Source organism: Natrix helvetica (genome assembly GCF_964273705.1).
Source record: "Natrix helvetica genome assembly, chromosome: 8".
In the NCBI taxonomy this organism is placed as follows: Eukaryota; Metazoa; Chordata; class Lepidosauria; order Squamata; family Natricidae; genus Natrix; species Natrix helvetica.
Window position 1 is genome coordinate 23,761,210 of NC_138559.1, and position 23,463 is coordinate 23,784,672.

At 43.2% G+C, this 23,463-nt stretch overlaps 2 protein-coding genes across 7 annotated transcripts in view; one reads left to right on the plus strand and one right to left on the minus strand.

Annotated features, from left to right (window-relative positions):
• Positions 1-120: 120 nt before the first annotated feature.
• Positions 121-23,463, plus strand: part of LOC309395924 (uncharacterized protein CXorf65 homolog) — a 29,839-nt gene continuing 6,496 nt past the window's right edge. Inside the window, exons 1-8 of one of the 6 annotated variants that reach the window (XM_081960608.1) lie at positions 121-368; positions 701-738; positions 2,492-2,578; positions 2,877-2,993; positions 4,691-4,765; positions 5,348-5,446; positions 6,458-6,529; positions 22,387-22,412. In XM_081960608.1, the coding sequence (XP_081816734.1) occupies positions 714-738; positions 2,492-2,578; positions 2,877-2,993; positions 4,691-4,765; positions 5,348-5,446; positions 6,458-6,525 (471 nt within the window). In that variant the 5' untranslated portion in view covers positions 121-368; positions 701-713 and the 3' untranslated portion in view covers positions 6,526-6,529; positions 22,387-22,412. Of the gene's footprint in view, positions 502-700; positions 739-2,491; positions 2,579-2,876; positions 2,994-4,690; positions 4,766-5,347; positions 5,447-6,457; positions 6,530-6,985; positions 7,620-13,376; positions 13,405-22,386; positions 22,413-23,463 lie in introns of those variants that run through there. The other 5 variants (XM_081960607.1, XM_081960603.1, XM_081960605.1 and 2 more) reach the window with 5 other exon arrangements.
• ATP12A (ATPase H+/K+ transporting non-gastric alpha2 subunit) overlaps positions 13,888-23,463 on the minus strand; it is a 33,992-nt gene continuing 24,416 nt past the window's right edge. The window contains exons 16-23 of the mRNA XM_081960570.1: positions 22,524-22,692; positions 21,638-21,792; positions 20,494-20,617; positions 19,888-20,033; positions 17,666-17,799; positions 16,662-16,763; positions 15,695-15,786; positions 13,888-15,000 (exon numbers count right to left, since the gene is read on the minus strand). Coding sequence (XP_081816696.1) covers positions 14,972-15,000; positions 15,695-15,786; positions 16,662-16,763; positions 17,666-17,799; positions 19,888-20,033; positions 20,494-20,617; positions 21,638-21,792; positions 22,524-22,692 — 951 coding nt within the window. The 3' untranslated portion in view covers positions 13,888-14,971. The remainder of the gene's footprint in view (positions 15,001-15,694; positions 15,787-16,661; positions 16,764-17,665; positions 17,800-19,887; positions 20,034-20,493; positions 20,618-21,637; positions 21,793-22,523; positions 22,693-23,463) is intronic.

Here is a 23,463-nt window from a genome sequence, read left to right on the forward strand (position 1 = left end):
TCTCACTCCCTCTTGCTCTCTCCTTTTCTTGTGGTTCTTTTTTCTCATGAATCATGAGGAATTGTTGGTCAGCTGATCTGAACACATGGCGACTTCTTTGTTGTTTTGCTTTCCCTTGGCTCGTCTGCTAGCCAAGATTAAGCATGTTTACCAGCCCTATAATAGGGCATTGTGTCACCCTTGGAGAGCAAACAAATGAAGAACTGGGCAACGGGGGGAAAATACGTAACCAACTTGGCTTCTAGTGAAAAGCTATTTTGAGAAACAATTCTTGAATTACTTTCATTTGAGAGAGCCGTATAGAATTCGGGAGGTGAGGCAGCTCCTTCTGCTCAACTGACGTACTTCTTCCTGGCCTTGTGAACCAAGTTAGTATATGCGATTTCTATACTGCCATCTTGAAATCCTAATGAAGGCCCCGAGTTTTAACATTTACTTGCTCCCGGATGTTGCTGGAAAGCTGTTGGATTGATTGCGCTGCGTTCTTACCTAAGAAAGAAGGTGAAAAATGCATTTTTTCAAGTCATGTCATCTAGGGAAGGAGGACAATTTCCTAGGAAGTAGGACAATGGCTTCCTCCATGGGTAGAAAAGTAAATCCCATCCCCCATTTCTGGGTGTGGGGTGTTTTCTGAAGCATGTTGTGCTTTGATGTTGGGATCTAACAACTCCTTTCTCATTGCGTGTCTTTCTCCCTTCAGATTATCAGTAGAAATGTTTATAACGGTTCTTCATGGAGGTAAGCCAGCTCTCTTTGTTTCGCTTCTGTTATATTCTGTCGATGAATCTGTGTCTGATTGAAGATCTCCATAGCTTTCCTAAAATTGCTCAGGTAGGTCTCGACTTACAACTATAACTGAGCCCAGGATTAGAGCTGTGAATCATGCCAGCCATTAAGCAGGTGACCATGGGATAAAACCAATTTTATGTCCTGTTTGTGGCAGTCAGTAAGCAAACAGGGATGTTGTTGGATTTCTTTCAACTTGGGTTCCGTTCCAAGTGGGGGAAAAGACACTGGAAACATGGAGGCTGCTTGGAAAGATGGTTTAATGGTGGACAGGACCACATGCCTTGAGTTCCTGAACCAAAAAGGGGGATCGCATGCTTCCAGATGTTGGGTGAAGAAGAAAAGAGACCGAGATGCTGAAAGTCCCTGGTTTTATGGCCTCTCTGTGCTTTGATCTTGATCTTGTATTCTGATTGGTTGTCAGACTCCCATGGGGCAATGCAGGGGCAACTCTCTAAGCTGTGTTTTGAGTCCAAGTTTGGTTGAGCATGGCTTCTTCCCAGGTGCCCTGTGGTGAGATGGGTAAAGGGCTAATACTATCATGCCTCAATCCCATCATCCTGAAGCTGAAGGGGGAAGATTTATGTAGAATAGACTGGCTCAGGCCTTTTAATGGCCCATTGACAAAGATGGTGGGTATTAAGAGTGAGTCTGCTTCCTGCCTCAAAACATGTTTCTCCATTTCTGATCCAGGGAAATAGAATATTCTGCCTTTTCAATATTTCCCAGGATATTTCAGTTTTCTAGGAGAGGGGTGGCTTTAACTTACTAACACTGTAAAGCAAATGTCGCACTTGTTAAGCAAACATAGAAGTTATTAAATGAATCCTTGGTTTGCCATGGACATTGCCAGAAATCAGATATAAATGCCAGTTTGCCATAAAATGCCATACATTGTGGTCCCATGTGCCCACAGGACACTGCAAATGCAGGCTGTTTAAGAAGGATGCCATTGGCAATCCCATGATTACAGGGAATGGGGTGGCCATAGGAACTTCAAATCTGGGTCAAAATTAACCCCAGGGAAGTCTGTCATAATTTTCAATGCTAAGCGACTGGTCCTAAATCAAAGATTACCTGCACCCAGTTTCATTTTATGTAAGTCTATCCCAGGGGTGTCAAACTCGATTTCATGGAGGGCCGCATCAGAGTTGCGTTTGACTTTGGGGGGCTGGGGTGTGGCATGGCCAGGGGGTGTGGCCAGTTCAATGTCACTCATCGAGGCTCGGTTTTTGGCTGCAACAGCCTCCTGGAGCCCTCTGCCAGAGACAATGGAGCCAGGAAGGCTGCATGCGGTCCTCCTGGGTTCTGTTTTCACTGGCAGAGGCACCGTAGGCCAGTTCCAGGGTGGGCCCATGGGCCAGATTTAAGCACCCCATGGGCTGCCTCCTGCCCGCGGGCTGCATCCAGCCCACGAGCCTTGACTTTAACACCCCTGGTCTAGTCTATCAAGCAAACCAAAATTAATACGTTGCTTCAGGAATCATCAGAACTGTTGAGGTTCACGATACTGGTCTGTGACTGCAGAAAAGGATTTGCATTGATTTGATTTGGGGGTTCATCCTTTCCTGCGCATACTGCAAAATTTGACTGCTGTTCATTGTGCTTGCTAGCCATTTTGGGTTGACGTCCACTCCAAAGTTGGAGAAATGCTTCAATCTTTGTTTTTTTTTCCCCCTTCCTTCCTTCCTTCCTTCCTTCCTAGAACACAAGGCTGATCTTTTTAATATACACTGCAAAGTCCTGATTTTGCTAGATGACATGAAATACCGCTGTGGATACGAAGATAAAGGTGACACCGCTATGAATGAATAGACATCATCTAAAGTTGGGTTTACATTTAAACCCAATGTCCGTAATAATGAACTTATTTGAATTCACTATACATTTGCCTGTCGGGTAAAGATAAACAGGGGCGTGTATGAAATATGATTGATCCATTTCTAAGAAAGGAACAAGGAAATAGAAGTCCCTTGTAATTCTATCAACGGGTGGTGGTTTGAACCGTATTTACCTTGTTCGGAAAGAATAAGAGGTCAGGGGACAATTTATATAAGCTACTTAACTTGAGGGTCAATTCTGAATTTCAGAGGAAATAGAGCTAGCCGATGAGAGTGGCCAAGTCAAGAATTTACTTCAAAACAAATATCACTATGCGACAGAACTCCTGGGAGAACGAGAGACGTACGTGCTTCTCTGTGTCACAAGTAAGAGCCTTGATTTGAATTTCCGCAACATCCAAAGGCAGCCTGGGGCACATGTCAAGTTGAAGACAAACTGCTCAGTTTCTCCAGTACTTAATCCTAGAACCAAGGACATACCATTTTCTTGGTTCAGAATAATTGCATGTGGATTGGATTCACTAGAACAGGGGTCAGCAACCCACAGCTGTGGAGCTGCATATGGCTCTTTCATCCCTCTGCTGCAGCTCCCTGTCACCAGTCGGCACCACAATTTTGAGAGGAGCTTCTGGTCGGTGGGGGGTGAGGGGGTTCAGAGCACGCCAGGAGGAGACTCTATGGCAAGATGTGGGTTTTTCAGCCCCACAATTGATTGGGCTTTCTGTTAGGACAGGTAGAGGAAAAAGGACGCCACACTAGGAGGAGAGTCTATGGTGGGGAAACCGGATTTCCAGTTGGCTCCAGAATTGAATGGGGGGGGGGCTTCTGGTTAGGATCTTTGTGGCTCTTTGAGTGCTTAAGGTTGCCGGCCCCTGCATTAGAACATAGAATCAATAGGACGGAAGGCATCCCAAGGGTCTTCTAGTCTAACCTCCTTGCTCAAGGCAGAAGACTTTATATCATTCCAGTCAAATGGTTGTCCAGTCTATTTTTGAAAGCCTCCAGTGATAAAAGTATCCACAACTCCAGGAGGCAAGCTATTTCATTGATTAACTCCTTACACTTTCTAGGATGGATCTCTTGTTAACAAGTTTTCACCCATTGTCCCTTGTCCCGTCCTCTGGTGCTTTGGATTCTAAACCTAGAGTATGCCTCCTTCAAGTTGCATCCATAACTCAAGTGATGACATTCATGTGACACTCCTTAGCATCAGAGCGTGTTAATTACTGTATAAGGATTTCTAATGATCTGATGGTCATTTCCAAAAAAAAATCCTTTCTTAGCAAGCACCTAGAAGCCAAGAGCAACATACGTGCCAAATTTCATGTTTGTAGGCTTTACTGCTCTGGAGATTTCATGATGAGTGAGGCGTACATGGCTTATACCAGGAGTGTCCAAACTTGGCAACTTTAAGACTTGTGGACTTCAACTCCCAGAATTCCCCAGCCAGCTCTGCTGGCTGGGGAATTCTGGGAGTTGAAGTCCACAAGTCTTAAAGTTACCAAGTTTGGACACCCCTGGCTTATACAGACAGACAGACAGACAGACAGACAGACAGATAGACAGACAGATTGATTCAGTGCAGAACTGGCTCTTTAAAACTAGAAGATCCATGCTGAAGAAGAATTAACTATAAGCTGGCATGCCAAACTCAATCAGGAGCATTGGCTACAATCTAAGTGCAATGTGAACTGCCTTACTTTGGTTTACGACATTTGTTTAATTGTTGGAAATCCACGAGGACAATTATGATTTCTCTGCTTCAAGTTTTATTTTGCCCTTCCATGTGTATCTATCAACTTTTTTTTTAAAAAAAGGAGAAAATTGTAGAAGGAACTACATAATGACAATTTCATTAAAGCTTTAGGGATTATCTTTGAAGGAAGTAGGCAACCGGATTTAAAATACTGGACATATTCAAATAAGATGCTTGCCACCTGAAAAAAAAAATCACATTTGAAAACACTTTTCAGTTTAAGGAGAAAGTCCTGATTAGTACACCTTATTTTGATTACTAGATTACAGCTGTTTCCATCTTCACGTTAATTGCTTTCTTACCACAGATGGAGAAAAACCTTCGGAGACTGAATTTAGGCCACTGTTGAAGGATGAGCACATTATTAACCCCAAGTTTCTAGGTCAGTAAACAATTTCGTTTCCATTTGTCAGTAAGACCCAAAATTATCTTGAAAATAAAACAAGGAGAGAAAAACTGGATTTCACCTGAATATGTTGCAGATGAGATGTGTTGGAAAACCTAGCTGTATTCAGATATTTCTTAAATTTTCATTTTGTTTATTATTTTTTGTAAAAATTCAAACCAATGGACAAATATAATATGCCTTTTCTTTTTCTGTTTTTTCCATAACGACAACCCTGTTGGGTGGTTTGGGGCGAGAGAAAATGACTGGCCCAAAATCACCCAGCAGGTGCTCCCTAAGGCGGGATTAGAACTCAAAGTCTTCTGGTGATTGGCCCAAATTCACCCAACCAGCTTTCACGCCTAAGGCAGGACTAGAACTCACAATCTCCTTGCTATATCAAAAGCCTATGAACAACATTATTCTAATTGTAAGCGTTTTTGAAAGTAAACGGTTGGCCTGAAACTGAACTTTAGTTAAATAATTACCAATCTTCCAATTAGGCTAATCGTTGCATTTCCCAGTTGAAAAAGCTAGGTTAATTCGGGTGAACTAATCATGCATTCCTTTTACATAAAGCTAAATTAGGAAGTTGTCAGGAGCAGAAGGGACCGTCCCCAAGGATGAAATCCAGAAAGAATCGTCGGAAGTCAACCTTGGATATTCCCCCGGCTGAAGGTACCGTAAGCTTGTTGTTATGAAAAAAGAGTGCGAAGCTTGGTTGATTAAACATTTTGTGATGCTTTCCATGGGCACTTACAACAAAAGGTTTGTTTTGTGACTTGTGCTTGTTAGAGAGATCTTGTACCCTATCCACTTTCAACAAACCAAGACACTTAGGGTTGCTAAAACTTCCAAAATCAGATTGTTGATTCGTGAGGTAACATAAAACAATAAGAGGAAACTTCATCTAGACTTTTTTATATTTTAACACATACGATCAGTGGCGAAATTCAACATTTTTCCCTAGCGATTCTGTGGGTGTGGCTTGGTGGTCCTGTGACTGAGTGGGCATGGCCAACTGAATGTCACGCCCATGCCCAGTCACATGACTCCCACCACCATCAAGCCACACCCACAGAACCCGATAGAAAAAAACCTGCATTTCTATTCTACCTATTTTCTGCCCTGGCTTGGTCTAATATCCTCTTGCTCTCCTTTCACACTGGTAGTGGAAATTGTGAGTAGTTCGGAGAACCAGTAGCGGAAATTTTGAGTAGTTCAGAGAACCGGCAAATGCCACCTCTGGCTGGCCCCAGAATGGAGTGGGAATGGAGATTTTGCAGTATCCTCCCCCTGCCACACCCACCAAGCCACGCCCACAGAATAGGTAGTTAAAAAAAATTCATTTTACCACTGAGGTAAACACTAATCCAAGTAATCCAGAAGCCAAAATTCTCAGTCAGATGAGAAATAACCATCTGATGATGCTACCTAGTTGGATAATGAACCATCTACAAGAAAACCATCAAGCTCAGAGAGCAGCAAGGACCTCAGAGTTCAACCCTGACCTGCAAAAGTTACATTCCATTGGTAACCATCTTTGATGGCTTCCCAAACACTGTAAACCAACCCTGTTTGCAACCTTGCTTATTTTGATTCATATAGTGGCCCATTTCACTTACATGACTCTGGACAGTTCACACGTTCCACCCGTGTTTGATTTATCATTGTTTCTTTCAATTGCAGGCACAAGAAACGCTTCACCCCGTGGCAGCAGAACCAATGTTTCTCCAAAACAGAGCAAGAGAAACTGACTGGGTGGGTGAATTCATAAGCCCTGCTATGTTTTTGGGAATGTTTTTGGTTTGTTGTAAAATGTGGATTGGAATAGAATAGAATAGAATAGAATAGAATAGAATAGAATAGAATAGATATTGGAATGTAGAATAGAATAGAATAGAATAGAATAGAATAGATTTTGGAATGTAGAATAGAATAGAATAGAATATACAATGGAATGGAATAGAATGGAATGGAATGGAAAATAGAATAGAATAGAATTGAATTGAATAGAATAGAATAGCAGAGTTGGAAGGGATCTTGGAGGTCTTCTAGTCCAACCCCCTGCTCAGGCAGGAAACCCTGCACCATTTCAGATAAATGGTTGTCCAACATCTTCTTAAAACCTTCCAGTGTTGGAGCATTCAAAACTTGGGGAGGCAACTTCTGTTCCACTGATTAAATGTTCTAACTGTCAGGAATTATTTTTCTTAGTTCTAGGTTGCTTCTCTCCTCGATTAGTTTCCACCCATTGCTTCTCGCCCTGCCCTCAGGTGCTTCGGAGAATAGCTTGGCTCCCTCTTCTTTGTGGCATCCCCTGAGATATCGGAGCTTACAGGTATCTGCTGAATTCCCTTGCATTCTCACAGGGAAAATATTTGAGCCAGGAAACTATTTTGAGCATTCCATAATCGGAGTTGAATCATCATCAACACCAATTAATTCATCAATGTTATTATCTGCTTTATGCATCACCAATTTGGCAGCTGTGAGTTTCATGTTCACTTATATACTTTTGTATTGCAGCATTGTTTCCCTTTTCATTCAAGAAATGTTTTGGAATGCCTTCTAAGTGCAGGCAATCAAAATATAACACTGTAAATAATAATAAAAAAATTGCATGCGAGCCTCTGTATTGCTTCATACAATGCTGAGAATCTAGAACGGATCCATGCTGCGTCTGTAATGGGATGTGAGAATATTCTTAAGGAAGAGGAGAAGCACAGCCTACACCCGTGGTGGCGAACCTATGGCACAGGTGGCACGCAGAGCCATGTCGCCTGCCACATGCGGCATCACCTGTTCCTCTTCCGGGTTTCAGGCGCACATGTGCATGCGACGATCAGCTGGTCTTCTGTTTTCCGGCGTGAGCAAGCACAGCAGTAATTGGAAGACTTGCTGGCTGCTGTGCATGCATGCGCCAGAAACTAAAAAAAACAACTCTTCCAGTTCCCGGTACTGACACAAACACAAAGGCCAGCTGATTGTTGCATGTGCATTAGCATGCACATTCCTGGTCGTGGCCCAGATAAGCGAAGTGCCATCGCCATCACTGGCCTAGATCATGGTCAGACAAAGGAAATCTCAAATCCAAAGCAAGAATATAATTTGAGAAAGCATCTCCTAGGTGACCTTCCCCGGTTCTAGAGAAGAGGAAGGGAAAGAGCTAGTTTGGCCTAGTGGTTAAGGCATCCAGCTAGAAACGGGGAGCCCGAGTTCTAGTCCTACCTTAGCCATCAAAACCGGCTCGGTAAGTTTGAGCCAATCACCAGAAGACTGTGAATTCTAGTTCTGCTGAAAGTTGGCTGGGTGACTTTGGGCCAAAAACTAGGAGATTGTGAAGTGTAGTACTGCCTTAGCCATGAAAACAGCTGGGTGAGTTTGAACCAATCACCAGAAAGCTGTGAGTTCTAGTTCTACTTTAGACATGAAATCTGGCTGGGTGACTTTGGGCCAATCACCAGGAGATTGAGAATTCTAGTCCTGCCTGAGCCATGAAAGCCAGTTCGGTGAATTTGAACCAATCACCAGAAGGCTGTGAGTTCTAGTTCTACTTTAGACATGAAACTGGGTGACTTTGGGCCAATCACTAGGACACCGTGAGTTCCAGTTCTCCTTTAGGCATGAAAGGTAACTGGGTGACTCTGGCCCAGACATTCTCTTAGACCAATTCAGCTCGCAAGGTTGTTGTTGTAGGGAGAGGAAGGAGTATTAGGTATGTTCTCGGCCTCACATTATTTATAATAATAATAAAGGCAGGATACAAATAAATAAATAAAGAGCAGGGAAGCCCATCCAATTTGAAAGATTCTGTTACCGTATCCTGTCAATATTGTACAGTAAATATTAAATACTGTATATATTAAAAACAGTTTTAATATTCATAACTTTGGTACTCAGATCTGGTCAACCTCAGTGACATCACCCTCGGTCAGCAGTCGTATTTTGCAAAGCCAGTGATTGAGTTCAAACACCAAGCCAAAATCAAACCAAACCAGCTCGATTTTAGCTTTGCACCAGTATCTGAATGCAGCTATTGTGGGATATATTATTGACAACGTTTCTAGATTATTTTCTTTTAAGCAAGGTGGAGAATAAATTTGCAGAAGGATCCAAGCTTATCTTTCTAATATAGAAATATTAATGTATGTTAAAAAGATGTGGAGACTCTAGAAAGAGTGCAGAGAAGAGCAACAAAGAGGATTAGGGGACTGGAGGCTAAAATATATGAAGAACGGTTGCAGGAACTGGGTAGGTCTGGTTTAATGAAAAGAAGGACGAGGGGAGACATGATAGCAGTGTTCCAATGTCTCAGGGGCTGCCACAAAGAAGAGGGGGGGTCAAGCTATTCTCCAAAGCACCTGAGGGTAGAATAAGAAGCAATTGGTGGAAACCAATCAAGGAGAGAAGCAACTTAGAATTGAGGAGAGATTTCCTGACAGTTAGAACAATTAATCAATTGAACAACTTGCCTCCAGAAGTTGTGAATGCTCCAACACTGAACGTTTTTAAGAAGATGTGGATAACTATTTGTCTGAAGTGATGTCAGAAGGATTTCCTGCCTAAGCTGGGGGTTGGAGTAGAAGACCTCCAGGGTCCCTTCCAACTCTGTAATTCTATTCTATTGTAATATCTCCAGTTAGAAGGACAAAGTTCAGTATACAATGAGAAGCACATTTTGTAAGAGATGTAGACAAATTGCTGCCCATTAGACTAATCCATTATTTCTCAATCGTGGCACTTTTATGATGCATGGACTTTGACTTCCTGAATCCACCAGTCATCATGGTGGCTGGGGGATTCTGGGAACTGAAGTCCACGCATCTTAAAGGAACCAAGATTGAGAAAAATTGGATTAGTCAATCAAGTCAACATGGAAAAACATCTTGTGTGCATGAATATTCAGCATTAGGAAAGAAAATAATATATTTTGGATCTTCATTACTTCCTGAAACCTGAAACCACAGGAGGCTAAGGGTGACCTATTTTCAGTTCCATGTGCAGGTCAAACATTGGCCTGGAAACTGGACTTGTTATCATCCATCCAGCAGTCTCTAAGAGCAATTGCCAGCAACTATCACCGTAGCTTTTGAATGGGGTACTCCTATTTAAAGTATTTTAAAGTTTGGCCTGTAGCTGCTAATTCAAAACAATGCATTCAATTTGTGTCCATTAGTTCAACTCTGCAGATATGAATATATATATATATATATTTCCGGTTAACATTTTCATAGAGGAGTTTGGAATGGCTACCATGAGAAAAATCCAACTTTCTTCACGACAGTAAAAATCCCACTTGATTGGACTTGGTTTTTTTTACAAATTCTTTACAGGGCCAGAAGGGGGGGGGAAAGTATTTTAAATAAACTTCTATCCAGGTTTTCAATACTGCTTTGATTTTGCTCCAGTGGGGATGGGGGGAAACCTGTCTCTTGTTTTGTTCCGATCAGAGCAGATTAAATAAGTCTGCATGGCTGCGATGAAGGAGATAAGGCACATTTTTTCCAATGTGAAATATCTGCAGATGAGTGTGTGTGTGTGTGTGTGTGTGTGTGTGTGTGTGTGTGTGTGTGAGAGAGAGAGAGAGAGAGAGAGAGAGAGAGAGTACACACCGTGTTCTTCGCTCATTCTTTTCAAAGAATGTGTTTCTGTTTTGTTGGCATGGCTTGGGAACAGAAAGGATCAGATAAGGTCACACTTCATTTTGAGAATTCTTGTGTTGAGCAACCACCAAATGTATGTTAAAGAGAACTCCAAAATTAACCATATGGAGGGCAGTAGATATATTCATGAACATGCGCCCTAAAGGAAATAGTGTAGCCTTTGTTGTCATTGTACACCATGTATACAACGAAATCGGTTTTAGCCTCACTGGTGCCGTCCATGACAAAAAATACAAAGAACCTAAGTAGCATAAAGAATAATCCCTATGCAAATCAGTAGGGGAGAAAAAAGAAAGACAAAGAAAAAACTAGTCATACATTTCCACGTGTGCATAGAGTGATTGTGGTTGTGTTTAAAAGTCTGACAGCCCAGGGATAAAAACGATTTTAAACCTATTTGTTCATCTTCTGCCCGATGGCAGAAGTGCGAAGAGACACTGACCAGGGTGTGAATCATCTCTGAGTATCCTCCTTACTCTGCTAAAGCAGCGAGACCTGGAGACCTTAAACATTATTAAGCGGGAGTAATTACTATAGCCTTATGCGAACTTGGGCTCAAGGCTATGGAGAGGAATTGTTTTATTCTCAAGTTCCTGCCTTGCGTGTGGAACCAATTTCGTTGTATTTATTTTGTACAATGACAATCAAGGCTATGCTTCAGTTAGATTTGTTTTCAAGTGACCTTTGAACTATATAGCTGGGAATTCAATAGAACGGTTGCATCTTTGGTGTTCTCTCAGCTTGGTTGTTTTCTTGAAGACATTTCATTACCAAAGTAGGTAACATCATCAATTACATTAGATGTTACCAAGTTGGATAATGAAACTTCTGCAGGAAAACAAACAAGCTCAGAGAGCAGCAAGGACCCCTCAGTTCAACCCTAAACTACAAATATTCAAGGATTGGTATTGATAGAATAGGTTTTAAAGCTAGAAACTGAGCCAAAAAACTGGAGGTTTTTAAGAAGAGATTGGACAACCATTTCTCTGGTGGCACGCGCAGCCATTTGTCAGGGCACGCGAGGCGTTGCCCTGTCAGCTGGCCAGCGAGCATTTGCGCACTGGCCAGCTGACTTCGGCCTTCTTTTGATGCCGTTTTTCGCTCTCCCCAAGCGCCAGAGGCTTTATAGGAGCCTGGGGAGGGCGAAAACAGCCTCCCCCACCCCCACCCCCCGGAGGCCCTCCAGATGCTTCAGGGGCCTTCTGGAGGCTTCCCTGAATGCTCTGGAGGGCAAAAAATGACCATACAAGCAAACCGGCTAGTCCGTAGGGCCGTTTTTAGTCCTCTGGAGCCTTCAGGGACTTCCGGTTTGCTTGTAGGGTCGTTTTTTGCCCTCCAGAGCATTCAGGGAAGCCTCCAGAAGGCCCCTGAAGGCTTCGGAGGGCTAAAACCGGCCCTATGAGCAAACTGGAAGTCTGTTCCCGAACTTCGGGTTTGCCCATAGGACCATTTTTCTTGCAGTCCTGAGGCTTCAGGGAAGCTCCTCTACCTTCCGGAGAGCTTCCGGGGAGGTGGAGAAGGCTATTTTTGCCTTCCCCAGGCTCCTATAAAGCCTCTGGAGCCTGGGGAGGTTGAAAAAAGCATGCCAAAAATGTGGGGGAGGGGAGTGCTGGTCATGCACACATGCATGCTGGGGTTGTGGGTGTGGCAAACCTGAGCACGACCCCCCCCTGCGCTCCCCTCACTTTTGGCACGTGAGCCAACAAAGGTTCACCATCACTGGTAGGGTTTCCTGCCTAAGCAAGGGGTTGGACTAGACGACTTCCAAGGTCCCTTCCGACTCTGTTATTCTCTGGATCACATTTTACCTAACCTGCATAACCATAAAAACTCTATGAAGGAAACAGAACTAGGTCATTGTAAAAAGTGAAAGTGTAGGATGGTAACTCAAGTCAGACAGAAGCAATAAAATGCGCAGAGCAGGTTGGACTGGTTTGGCTGCTGCCAGCGGGGCACAGTACAAATTTTACAAAATTAAAGCCCCTGTATCTGTGTCTCTCAAGGGTACCTGCAAGTTTCAACATCTGGTTCCTGGTGTCTGACGGTATTGCTTCAAATATAGCAATAGCACTTAGGTGTATATACCATTTCACAGTGCTTTACTGCCCTCTCTAAGCAGTTTACAGAGTCAGCAAATTTGCCCCCAGCAATCTCACCCACCTCGGAAGGATGGAAGGTTGAATCACCCTTGAGCCTGGTGAGATTCAAACTGCCAAATTGCAGCCTGGAAGTTTTTAAGAAGAGATTGAATAACCATTTGTCTGAAATGGTGTAGGGTTTCCTGCCTAAGCAGGAGGTTAGACTAGAAGACCTCCAAGGTCCCTTCCAACTCTGTTATTCTGCTGTAACTTCTCCAAGACATTATGTTTTGTTTTGATGGACACCTGACTTGCTCATGTTAACTGGACATGATCCTAAGTACCAAGTTTATTAAGAGGAGAAATTCAATATTTTATTGCAGCAGATGGCTGGCTGACGGCAAAATTCATAACAAGGTGGATTTACAGTGCACTAATTAAAAGGGGTGGGATTTTTTTGTCCATAGGCAGTTGAGTAGTGTTTAAGTCTTGGCAATGACAGTAGTTTTCTGCATCTGCACAAGAAATCTGACTTTTCTTCTGGTGAGTCATTTGCGCACAGATTTTAACACTTCTTTTTAGGATGGAGCTAAATGTAGGAAAACACCCACTTTCCAGGTGCCACCTGTAGCCTTTGGTAATATCCAATGCAAATTGGCTTTCAGGAAGCAGAGGCTGGAACCGTCTATATTGGAGAAGTTAATCTGCATGGCATTTCATTTTTATTTTATTTTTTGCATACAACATTCAGATAGAAAAGGAATTGGTCAATATCTTCAAAAAATTGCCAAATCATTTGGTTTCTATGGCAGAGCAGGAAAAGTTTCATGACCATTAATTTTCTGCATTTTTGCAATTGCACAGGTATATTTAGTTGATAACGGACGTGGTGGCTCAGTGGCTAAGATGTTGAATTTGTTGATCAGAAGATCGGCAGTTCGAATCCCTAGTGCTGCGGAATGGAGTGAGCTCCCCTTACTTGTCCCAGCTTCTGCCAACCTAGCAGTCCGAAAGCATGTAAAAAATGCAAGTAGAAAAATAGGTACCATCTTTGGTAACAGTGTTCCATGCGCCTTCGGTGTTTAGTCATGCTGGCCACATGACCACGGAGACTTCTTCGGACAATGCTGGCTCTTCGGCTTTGAAACGGAGATGAGCACCGCCCCCTAGAGTTGGGAATGACTAGCACATATGTGCGAGGGGAACCTTTACCTTACCTTTATTTAGTAGATGAAAGTTAAGCTTATGCATTCTGATAAATTGCACATAAATTGTAGTGTGTTTTAATGTCATGTGTTAATCCTGTCATGGGTTGTAAAACACACATGGTGAATTAGATGGCTACAGCTTGTTTAACTAATCATGTTTGAAATAAATCCTATACTAGCATGTTGTACCATCCCATTCATTGCCATCTGGTGCACACGTATATGCTTATATGCTCACTTACACACAGAGAGGGTGCATGTTATGCATTGACGCACACAAAGCCTTAGAGGTTTTTAGTTCGAGCTATCTTTCATGTTGAAATAGTGACAATACAACCTGATGTTTGGTTAAAGGTGAAGGTAGGGGGGAAATAAAATAAGAATGACTCTGTGTAGCAGTTCAACTGAACTGCTCAACTGAACAAGGAGAGATTCAACCTGGAAATAAGGAGGAATTTTCTGACAGGGAGAACAAGTCAACCAACGGAACAGAAGTTGCCTTCAGAAGTGGTGGGAGCTTCATCGCTGGAAGCTTTCAAGAAGAGACTGGACTGCCTTCTGTCAGAAATGGTGTAGGGTCTCCTGCTTGGGCATGGGGGGTTGGACCAGATGACCTACAAGGCCCCTTCCCACTCTGTTAATCTGTATCCGTTTACTCAACCTGGTGCCCTTCAAATAAATTGGAATTGCGTCACCTACATATTGAGCGTCCAAAAGCAGCGTCCAGGGGGGACCGATTAACTTCAGTTTTGCATCAGCTTCTGCCAACTGTTAAGGAACCAGGCATGACAAAACAGAGATTTTCTATAAAAAGACTTTTATTATCAAACTATATTTGTACACTGCAATCCAGGGCCACGCAAGGCGATCGACACCTGTTAGCTTCCACTGGGATTGCTTGCAGGAGATGGCATGGTCACGCTGAACAACAAAAATACAACTTTGAAGAAAGTGCAAGTCGAAGGTCGCCCTTTTTGCTGTCATGGGAAGGACAATCCTTCGGTTTCTTTCGTTCTATATACAAGAGGCTTCAGACTTCGTACATATTCAAGACTTAAAGGATCGGGCAATAAAAACAGGAAATATTCAAGTTGATAATCCCAGGTGAATTCTTTTACAGTCCCATGGTCCTTCTCTTTTTTTTTTCTTTCCCTCCAGGGAGGAGATCCCGCTACCCATTGATATTGCACAAACACAACTTTGAAGGGGCGACCCAAAAAAAAGGCCCCTGACGTATACCATCCATCACTCTCAGTAGTACATGTTTTTATCCCACCAGCCTGTAGTCAAAGGAGAAAAAATAGGAAAACATAAACATTTTTTAAAAATAAAGCATATTGGTTGGCATAATGAATGCTATTAACAGGAGAAAATATTTGCATCTCAGGGTTGGATTGTGGGGTCTTTGGTACTCTCTGAGTTTGATTGTTTTCTTGCAGACGTTTCACGACCCAACTAGGTAACTTCATCAGTGCTGGACGAGAATGGGGTTTGCTCTCCGCATATCTACAGAGATGATGCTACCTGGATTGGACTGCCATTTGTCAGAAATGGTGTAGGGTCTTCTGTTTGGGTGTGGGGGTTGGGCTAGATGACCTACAAGGTCCCTTCCAACTCTCTTAATCTGTAAGAGTTTTAAATTCTGTTGAAATGACAAGGGCTCTAAAACTATAACTGGCTAATTTAATGGTTCAGGCTGGATGCCTTTGGCTTCTCTCCAAACCAATGAAGCCTTTATTAGAAAGTGAAGTGGAGCCAAGTCTACTAGCTTGCAATTCCTGGGGCCAAGACAAAAAATAATAATAATAATAATTCCTGACCTGAAGAAACCTCTTACATCTTTTTTTTTTAAAGCAAGGGCGATATTGCCTGTGATAACCAGCATTTAACCTACAATTGCAGATTCAGCAACATTTGCTTGGATTGGAATAAGTGTGGAACTTTAAATTGTGCCTAAAACGCTATGCCACTTACTTCCGGGATATCGTCGGATGAATAACTTGCGCATTTCATCGTAGACCCATATCAAGATGGCATAAGGTATGGAGACGAACCAATACTGGAACCTAGAAAAGAGAAGGTTGGGCAGGATTTAGGGAATTCTGCTGATTGGGAATTAGGAAATAAAGTCCAGTACAACTCATGGATACATGCTTCAAAAAGCAGGAATGATACTATACTACAATCACAGCAATGTGTCATTTTAATGTTGTTAGCCACCACTAACTTAATTAACTAATTTAATTAACCACTAACTCGGAGCACCACTGGCCTCCGAAATCACCACAGATGGGGACTGAAGCCAAGAAATTAAAAGGCGCTTGCTCCTGGGGAGGAAAGCTATGGCAAATTTAGGCAGCATCCTAAAAAGCAGAGACATCACCGTGTCAACAAAAATGTGTCTTGTCAAGGCGATGGTTTTCCCAGTTGCAATGGATGGCTGTGAAGGTTGGACCATAAGGAAGGCTGAGCGCCAAAGAATGGAGGCCTTTGAACTATGATGCTGGAGAAGACTCCTGCTAGTCCCTTGGACTGCAAGGCCATCCAACTGGTCAGTCCTAGAGGAGATCCACCCTGACTGCACTTTAGAAGGCCAGATCCTGAAGAAGAATCTCAAATATTTTGGCCACCTAATGAGAAGGAAGGAAGCACTGGAGAAGAGCCTCATGCTGGGAAAGATGAAGGGCAAAAGAAGAAAGGGATGGCAGAGAATGAGGTGGCTGGATGGAGTCACCGAAGCAGTCGGTGTGAGCTTAAATGGACTCCAGAGGAGGGTAGAGGACAGGAAGGCCTGGAGGAGTGTTATCCATGGGCTCGTGATGGGTCGGACACGACTTTGCAATTCACAACAAGAGGAAGCCACCACATGACAGTTGGGTGACCATATACATTTGTTTTAATTGATTCATTCATTAGCCGAACCACAAGAAGCTAAACTTACCGAAGAGGTGTGAAATTCAAGGCATTGATGCTTCCAAGACCGTAACAGAGAATCAAAGCTATTCCTAGCTGTGAAATTATACCGATCCAGATTACTTTGTTCCTGCAAAAAATAATAATACAGCTAAGGATAATCACATTATTTATGAGATGTGCACATGGAGAGCCTTTGATAGTATCAATAGAAAGTTCACATGCAGATGTTAGTATGCAGATGTATGTGGTTGGGTGGCCAGGAAGAGATTATGAAAACCATGCTTGACTTCCTAGATATGGTTCCTCTCTGTGCGTGGATGCATTTTCTTCTAGACCCCATAGCTCCTCAATTTTCATTTTAAGGACTATATATTTCTAGTTGTTTAGGATCACATTCTTGAGGTGCTCCTGAGCTCAAATTGGAATCTTATGGTTCAGTCACGGGCAGTGATGCTTGCACTGCATCTCCTGATGCTTTCTTGAGCCCATGTTTGAGTTCCGAAATTGTTTGGACAACTTTGTGATTTTGTTTTTCTGGGGGTTCTCAGCGGCAACCAAGAGTGAGGAGCAATTGGCTTGTTCTAAAATGTTGAGGCCCATGGAATCAAAGAAATGGTGTAGGGCTGTGATGGCAAACCTTTGGCATGCGTGCTACAGGTGGCACACGGAGCCATATCTGAGGGCACGCAAGGCATTGCCCTATGTCAACTCCAGTGTGCATGTGGGTACTGGCCAGCTGAGGCTTTAGGAGGCTTTCCTGAAGCTTGGGGAGGGTGAAAAATGGCCTAATGGGCCTACTGGAAATCCGGAGGCTTCCGTGAGGCCTGCACGCATGCGAGGGGAGCGTTGGCGGGGTTGTGCACGCATGCACTTGGGGGAGGGCATTGCATTACGGGTGTGGGCACCCAAGCCTAAAAATGTTCGCCATCACTGGTGTAGGGTCTCCAGCTTGGGTGGGTGGGTGGGTGGGGTTGGATTAGATGACCTACAAGGTCCCTTCCAATTCTGTTATTCTGTATCTATGCGTACCTGAAAAGTCCTTGTTGGAAAATGGAGTTCCGTCTGGTCTTCCTGATGATTAAATCCGCCACTTGTTGAATTGTGATGCTGACAAAAAAGGCTGTGTAGCCTGTGAACTGCAGGTTTCTCCTTTGCTCAAAGGTCTGCAGGACATGGAGAAAGAAGAGAAGTTAAATGGCTGAGCTCAAGAGAGAATTTTATGGCGAACGGTGGCCTAGGATAGGGAATGATTCTTGCTAAACTGTGGCTCGTGTTCTGACATGTGCTTTAGCATCTCCGTCTCCCATAGTTTACAAATTGCAGCTGATGGACAAGAGCCAAACTGGGATATTTAGTCAGGCTGCCAGCTCCCAAAAGTGCTTTTTTTTTCAGGAGGCAACTGGACTTTCTTGCTTTGTTTCTTTGGAAGACCTTTTGCTTCTCATCCAAGAAGCTTCATCAGCTCTGACAGGATGGTGGGGAATGGAAGGACTGATATTCCTTGCAGACAGCTGGTCATTTATATCCTTTTAGAGGGTTGTTGAGGCCACTTGGAGGCTTATCTGTGTCCTCAGGTCACCTGAGTGGTGCAAATGGTTCCTGTAGTCTGCAGTTTTTCCTCTGGAAATCCATTCCTACTCCCACACCTTCCCAAAGGGTCTTCATCCCAAATTGTATAGCTAAAAAATCTGTAGAGATTCTCAGTCCTCCAGGTGTCCTAAAGGTGCTTTTTCAGGAGGCAACTGGACTTCCTTGTTTTTCCTTTTGAAGATGTTTTGCTTCTCATCCAAAGTGCTTCAAGGACCCTCTAAAAGGATGCAAATGACCAGCTGTCTGCAAGGAGTATAAATCCTTTCATTCCCCACTGTCCTGTCAGAGCGGAGGAAGCTTCTTGGATGAGAAGCGAAACGTCTTCAAAAGAAAAAACAAGAGAGTCCAGTTGCCTCCTTCAAAAAGCACCTTTGGGACAACCATGACCTGGATGGAGGACTGAGAATCTCTACAGACATTCAAACTGCCAGTGACTATTGGTTGAGTGACAGGTTTGTATGCATCATCTTAAAATAAATGGTGGCGTGGTACAGAAAACACTGCAATGTGAAATAATACAAGTGTCATCGCATAACTGTATAATAAGTAGCAGCCTTATAAAGTGGAATGGGCCCATTGCCTCTGATCCAAGAAAGACCAAGAGTATAAGCTATTTTTCTTTGTCAGCTAACTATGATAGCTTTATAAAGTGTCTTCTATATTGGTAGCTACACTGAGTGAAGGAATCCATTTGATCCTTCCTGGAATTTGATGGTTGACCTCAAGACTTATACTCATACCAGCTCAGTAAGTGGATTAGAGAGATTCCTATGAAATGAATCACTGGAACTATTTTTAGATGTTCCACGCAATATACCCTATGCTACTAGACAACAAAAGAACGGCATTTTTTAGGCTGAACAATGTACAGTGAGCACTTCTAGTATGAAATCTAATCAGTGGTGTGGTCTCTTGGCTGCCGGCCCCTCCAGCAGCCGAATCAGAGGAGGAGGAGGCAGCGTGGGAGTCAGGGTCAGTATTCAAGGCGACCTGAGAGCTCAGAGGGGGAAGAGGGAATGGAGCTGGCAGAGAGAGAGAGAGAGAGAGAGAGAGAGAGAGAGAGAGAGAGAGAGAGAGAGAGAGAGAGAGAGAGAGAGAGAGAGAGAGAGAGAGACCAGCCAGGTCAGCTTCAGCACTTATGGCAGCCTGATTCAGCACAGCTGATTGGTGGGTGGATCAGACTGCCGGAATACCCCCAATCAGCTGTACCAGGCTGCAGGGATTGCCACAGACCATCACTGCCTGCATGACTGGCATTTCTGGCCTCTGGTGGGGGCAGGTGGGGCTACATTTGGTGTATAAGATGCACCCAAATTTTGTTTGAGCGTTTGTTTGGATGGGGAAAACCTGGAAGTGTTCAGATTCAGGTTTTCCCAGATGTACCAATAGGACATCTCTAATAAAATGGGACTTTGAGGAACCTCAAGTCATGGAGTCTTCTTTCATTGGGGGTGTTACAATGACACAATCATGACCTGGATGGCTGAGAATCTCAATAGACACTTGGCCTTCTTCCTACAGTTAAGAAAGAGTGACTGGCCCAAAGTCACCAGTTGGCTTTGGAGCTAAGGTGGGACACAATGAAATGGAATCTCTCTTCTCCTTGTCTTTCACTCAGCCTAACTGATGCCTTCAAATGAAAGAGATTTGCAACACCCTACCCATTCTTGTCCATAGCTGTCCGTCAAGTCAGACAAATATTCCTCTTCCCACGGAATCCGGATATGCAGAAGAGAGTGAGGGAGCCAGCCTTGCTCAGCATAAACGGTGAAATAAGTCAAAAAGGCCCCAATGGTTTGGAGAAGGCCTGGAAAAGAAAAAACAGGATTGGCTTTTATAGGAGAAGAAAGCTGATGAAAAAAAAAGATTGGAGGAATGTCTACTACATTGTTTTCTCTGGAGACATTTGGATCTCAGTTAGCAGGATCCTGGTCAGTGGTGGGATTCAACATTTTTCACTACCGGTTCTGTGGGGGTGGCTTGGTGGGCATGATGTGGCTTGGTGGGCGCGGCAGGGGAAGGTTACTGCAAAATCCCCATTCCCTCCCAATCAGCTGGGACTCAAAAGCAGAGAATAGATGGGGCGGGGCCAGTCACAGGAGGTATTTACCGGTTCTTCAAACTACTCAAAATTTATGCTACCGGTTCTCCAGAATACCACCTCTGATCCTGGTCATTAAAGATGAGAAATAGTCTCCATGTTCACCCATAAAGGTTCCATCCCAACACCTACTCATTCCTCTCTGGTAAGAATTCCCCTATCGTACCAATTTGCAAGTAGGAGTAGACTGCAAGCTCCTGGTTGACCAATCGGTCTCTTTTTTTGTGCCTCGGTTTCCTCTTCATGATGTCACTTTCGGCTTTTTCATAGGCCAGGGCAACAGAAGGAATCTGTACAAGGAAAGACAAGACGTTGCTAGGAACGTTGCACATGTTCGATTGATTTGTGTTCACGCTACACCCAAAATAATCACGGCAAGAAAGTCTAACCTACAATTCCCCTATTAACCTAGGAAGGTATTAAAGGAAGTTCCAAGCTAGTAAACAACAGCCTAATCAACAAACCACCAAGAACATCCTCGCTGACATGCAAGCAAGCCACTACTATATAAACAGAGAGGAAAAACCCACTTCTAACCTTCTAGCACTGATGATGTTACCTTGTTGGGTCATGAAACATCTCTAAGAAAGCCACCAAGTTCAGAGAACACCACAAGTCTACCCTAGCCTTCTCCAACTTATTTCCCTTGGATGTGACATATCACTTGTTTTGTGAGACGACTGGCTATATCAATTTGACAAATTCTAGCACTGTGGCAGTAAGATTTCTCTTTGACTAGAGCTGGGAAAAATGGTTTAGGATTAAGCTATAATCTGAGAATTAGCCCCTTTGATCTCAGAGGGACTTAAAACAACTTTGTATTGATGTTAGCAGTTAAACGAGGACTTCTTTCATTATGTTTTCCCTTTCCCCTTTTTAAAAATTACTAGCTGATAACCTGGCACTGCCCAGGTGTTTATTTATCCCAAGCCTCCTTCCATGAACGTTGCCGCAATGTCTAATGTTGGGTTTTCCCCCTTACCCGAGGGAGCCCCCTTGTGGAGTACTGTGAAGACATTACGATGACAACTCCACAGCGCTGTACAGTAGAAGCCATGTTAAGGCAGTATGGTAGAAGCCATTTTAAGGCACAACAGGCTGTATCTTAACAGAACACACACACCCCCAAGGAGTGTTATGGGTGTCTTACCCCCACAGTGTTTGTTTCCAGAGGGTAAATCATCTGTGTATCAAGTGTGGTGGAAATGGGAAGATAGCAATATGATTTTAAGTCTGGTGTTGACAAATTGTTTCGGTGAACATGCATATGAGAAAGAGGAAGTTTTGTCTTTCAGAAGTCAAGAACTCACAATGTCTGTGCCCAGGTCAATAAAGAGGATGGTGATGGTGCCAATAGGGAGGGGTATGCTGGCAATGATGTAAATCAGGAAAGGACATAATTCGGCGATGTTTTTGGTCAAGGTGTAGGCAATCGTTTTCTTCAAGTTGTCAAAAATCAGGCGGCCTAGAGCAGGGAAACAAGAAGATTGTTGAGAGCTGCCTGAATATGGCATGCCACCTTCTGAGATCTACAACTTCTTTATCAGTTTAATCTGAACACTGTTGGTGGTTGTGTCTGCTACAACACAACACCAAGGAAGCTTATGTTTCTTTGAGTGTCATTACTTGCACTGGGGAAAAAAATCAGCTTTCCAGCAATATTCTCAGGGCTACGTCATTAGTACGCTCAATATGTCTTTCCCTTGAAATTGCAACAAGGGTAGACCTCATCTGTGGACAACTTCAGATAACTTCTGCAGAGGTGATGTTCTCAACATCTGATTCATTTCATGGAGAACGACGAATCAAATGCTACAAAATGTGACCAATTCCTGCAATGTCTACTGCTATTATATGAAGATAAGTAACAGGACATAAAGTTCTAAAACTTACATGGATGGATGGATGGATGAATTTGAGATAAACTGGGCTGAATTTGGCCATGATTGGGACATATGACAAGTTAAAAGCCAATAGGCCTGGATAAAGAATGTTTTCATCAAATATTGTGCAGTGGTGGTTATGAAATTGTCATATTTTCATAAGGATTCTTCTCTAGATAGGTCCAGCTTGCCCTCAGATAAATCAGAACTCCATGATCCATCCAGCTTTAGCAGTGAAGTCCCCCCTCTTTAAAGGTATACCAACGAATGACGGTGTGCGGCTAAGGTTCAAATCATGGCCTGGTTGTCTTACCTTCTTCAACTCCAGTAACAATGGAAGCAAAGTTGTCATCCAGCAAGACCATATCTGCTGCATTTTTAGCTGCATCTGAGCCAGCAATCCCCATTGCAATTCCGATATCTGCTTTCTTCAAAGCTGGTGAATCATTGACTCCATCGCCAGTTACAGCAACTACTGCTTCCTGGAGGACACAAAGATTGAAGAGTATGATATACACCATGTCCATTTTAAGACCCGTGGACTTCCAACCATGTCAACTTTAAGACTTGTGGACATCATGTCCAACCATGTCCAACCATGTCAACCTTAAGACCCGTGGACTTCCAACCATGTCAACTTTAAGAGTTGTGGACATCATGTCAAACCATGTCCAACCATGTCAACTTTAAGACCCGTGGACTTCCAACCATGTCAACTTTAAGACCTGTGGACTTGACTCGCAGAATTCCCCAGCCAGCATGGGTGGCTGGGGAATTCTGGGAGTCAAAGTCCATAGGTCTTAAAGTTGAAGCCCAGAAGTCTTCAAGTTGCCAAAGTTGACCACTCCAATATATATGTATGTTCCAAATTCTTCCCTTGCTTGAGTCTTGTTGTGTTCGCATGTGTGATTTGAGATCTGCAGATAAATATTATGAAGGAAACTTACACTATCAAAAATGTCATTATTCTGCTAAGGGGATGGCCGGAAGAAATATGATTACTATTCAAAAAGGTCTAATCTTCTGCAACAGATTGTTGGTATGCAACATGTGTCAACATTTGAACTTAGTGTTTTTTTCCCCTGACCCAAAGATAAGGAAGAGTACTTTAAAAAAAACAGATTGTAGTTTTGGTGCTTGCTTTGTATACAATTTTTTTTTCAAATATTTTTCTCCCCGTTGATCTGTTTTCAATTTTTTTTTAAAAAAAAAATCTATAATTTCAGTATGAGACAGAATGGGAACAATTAAAT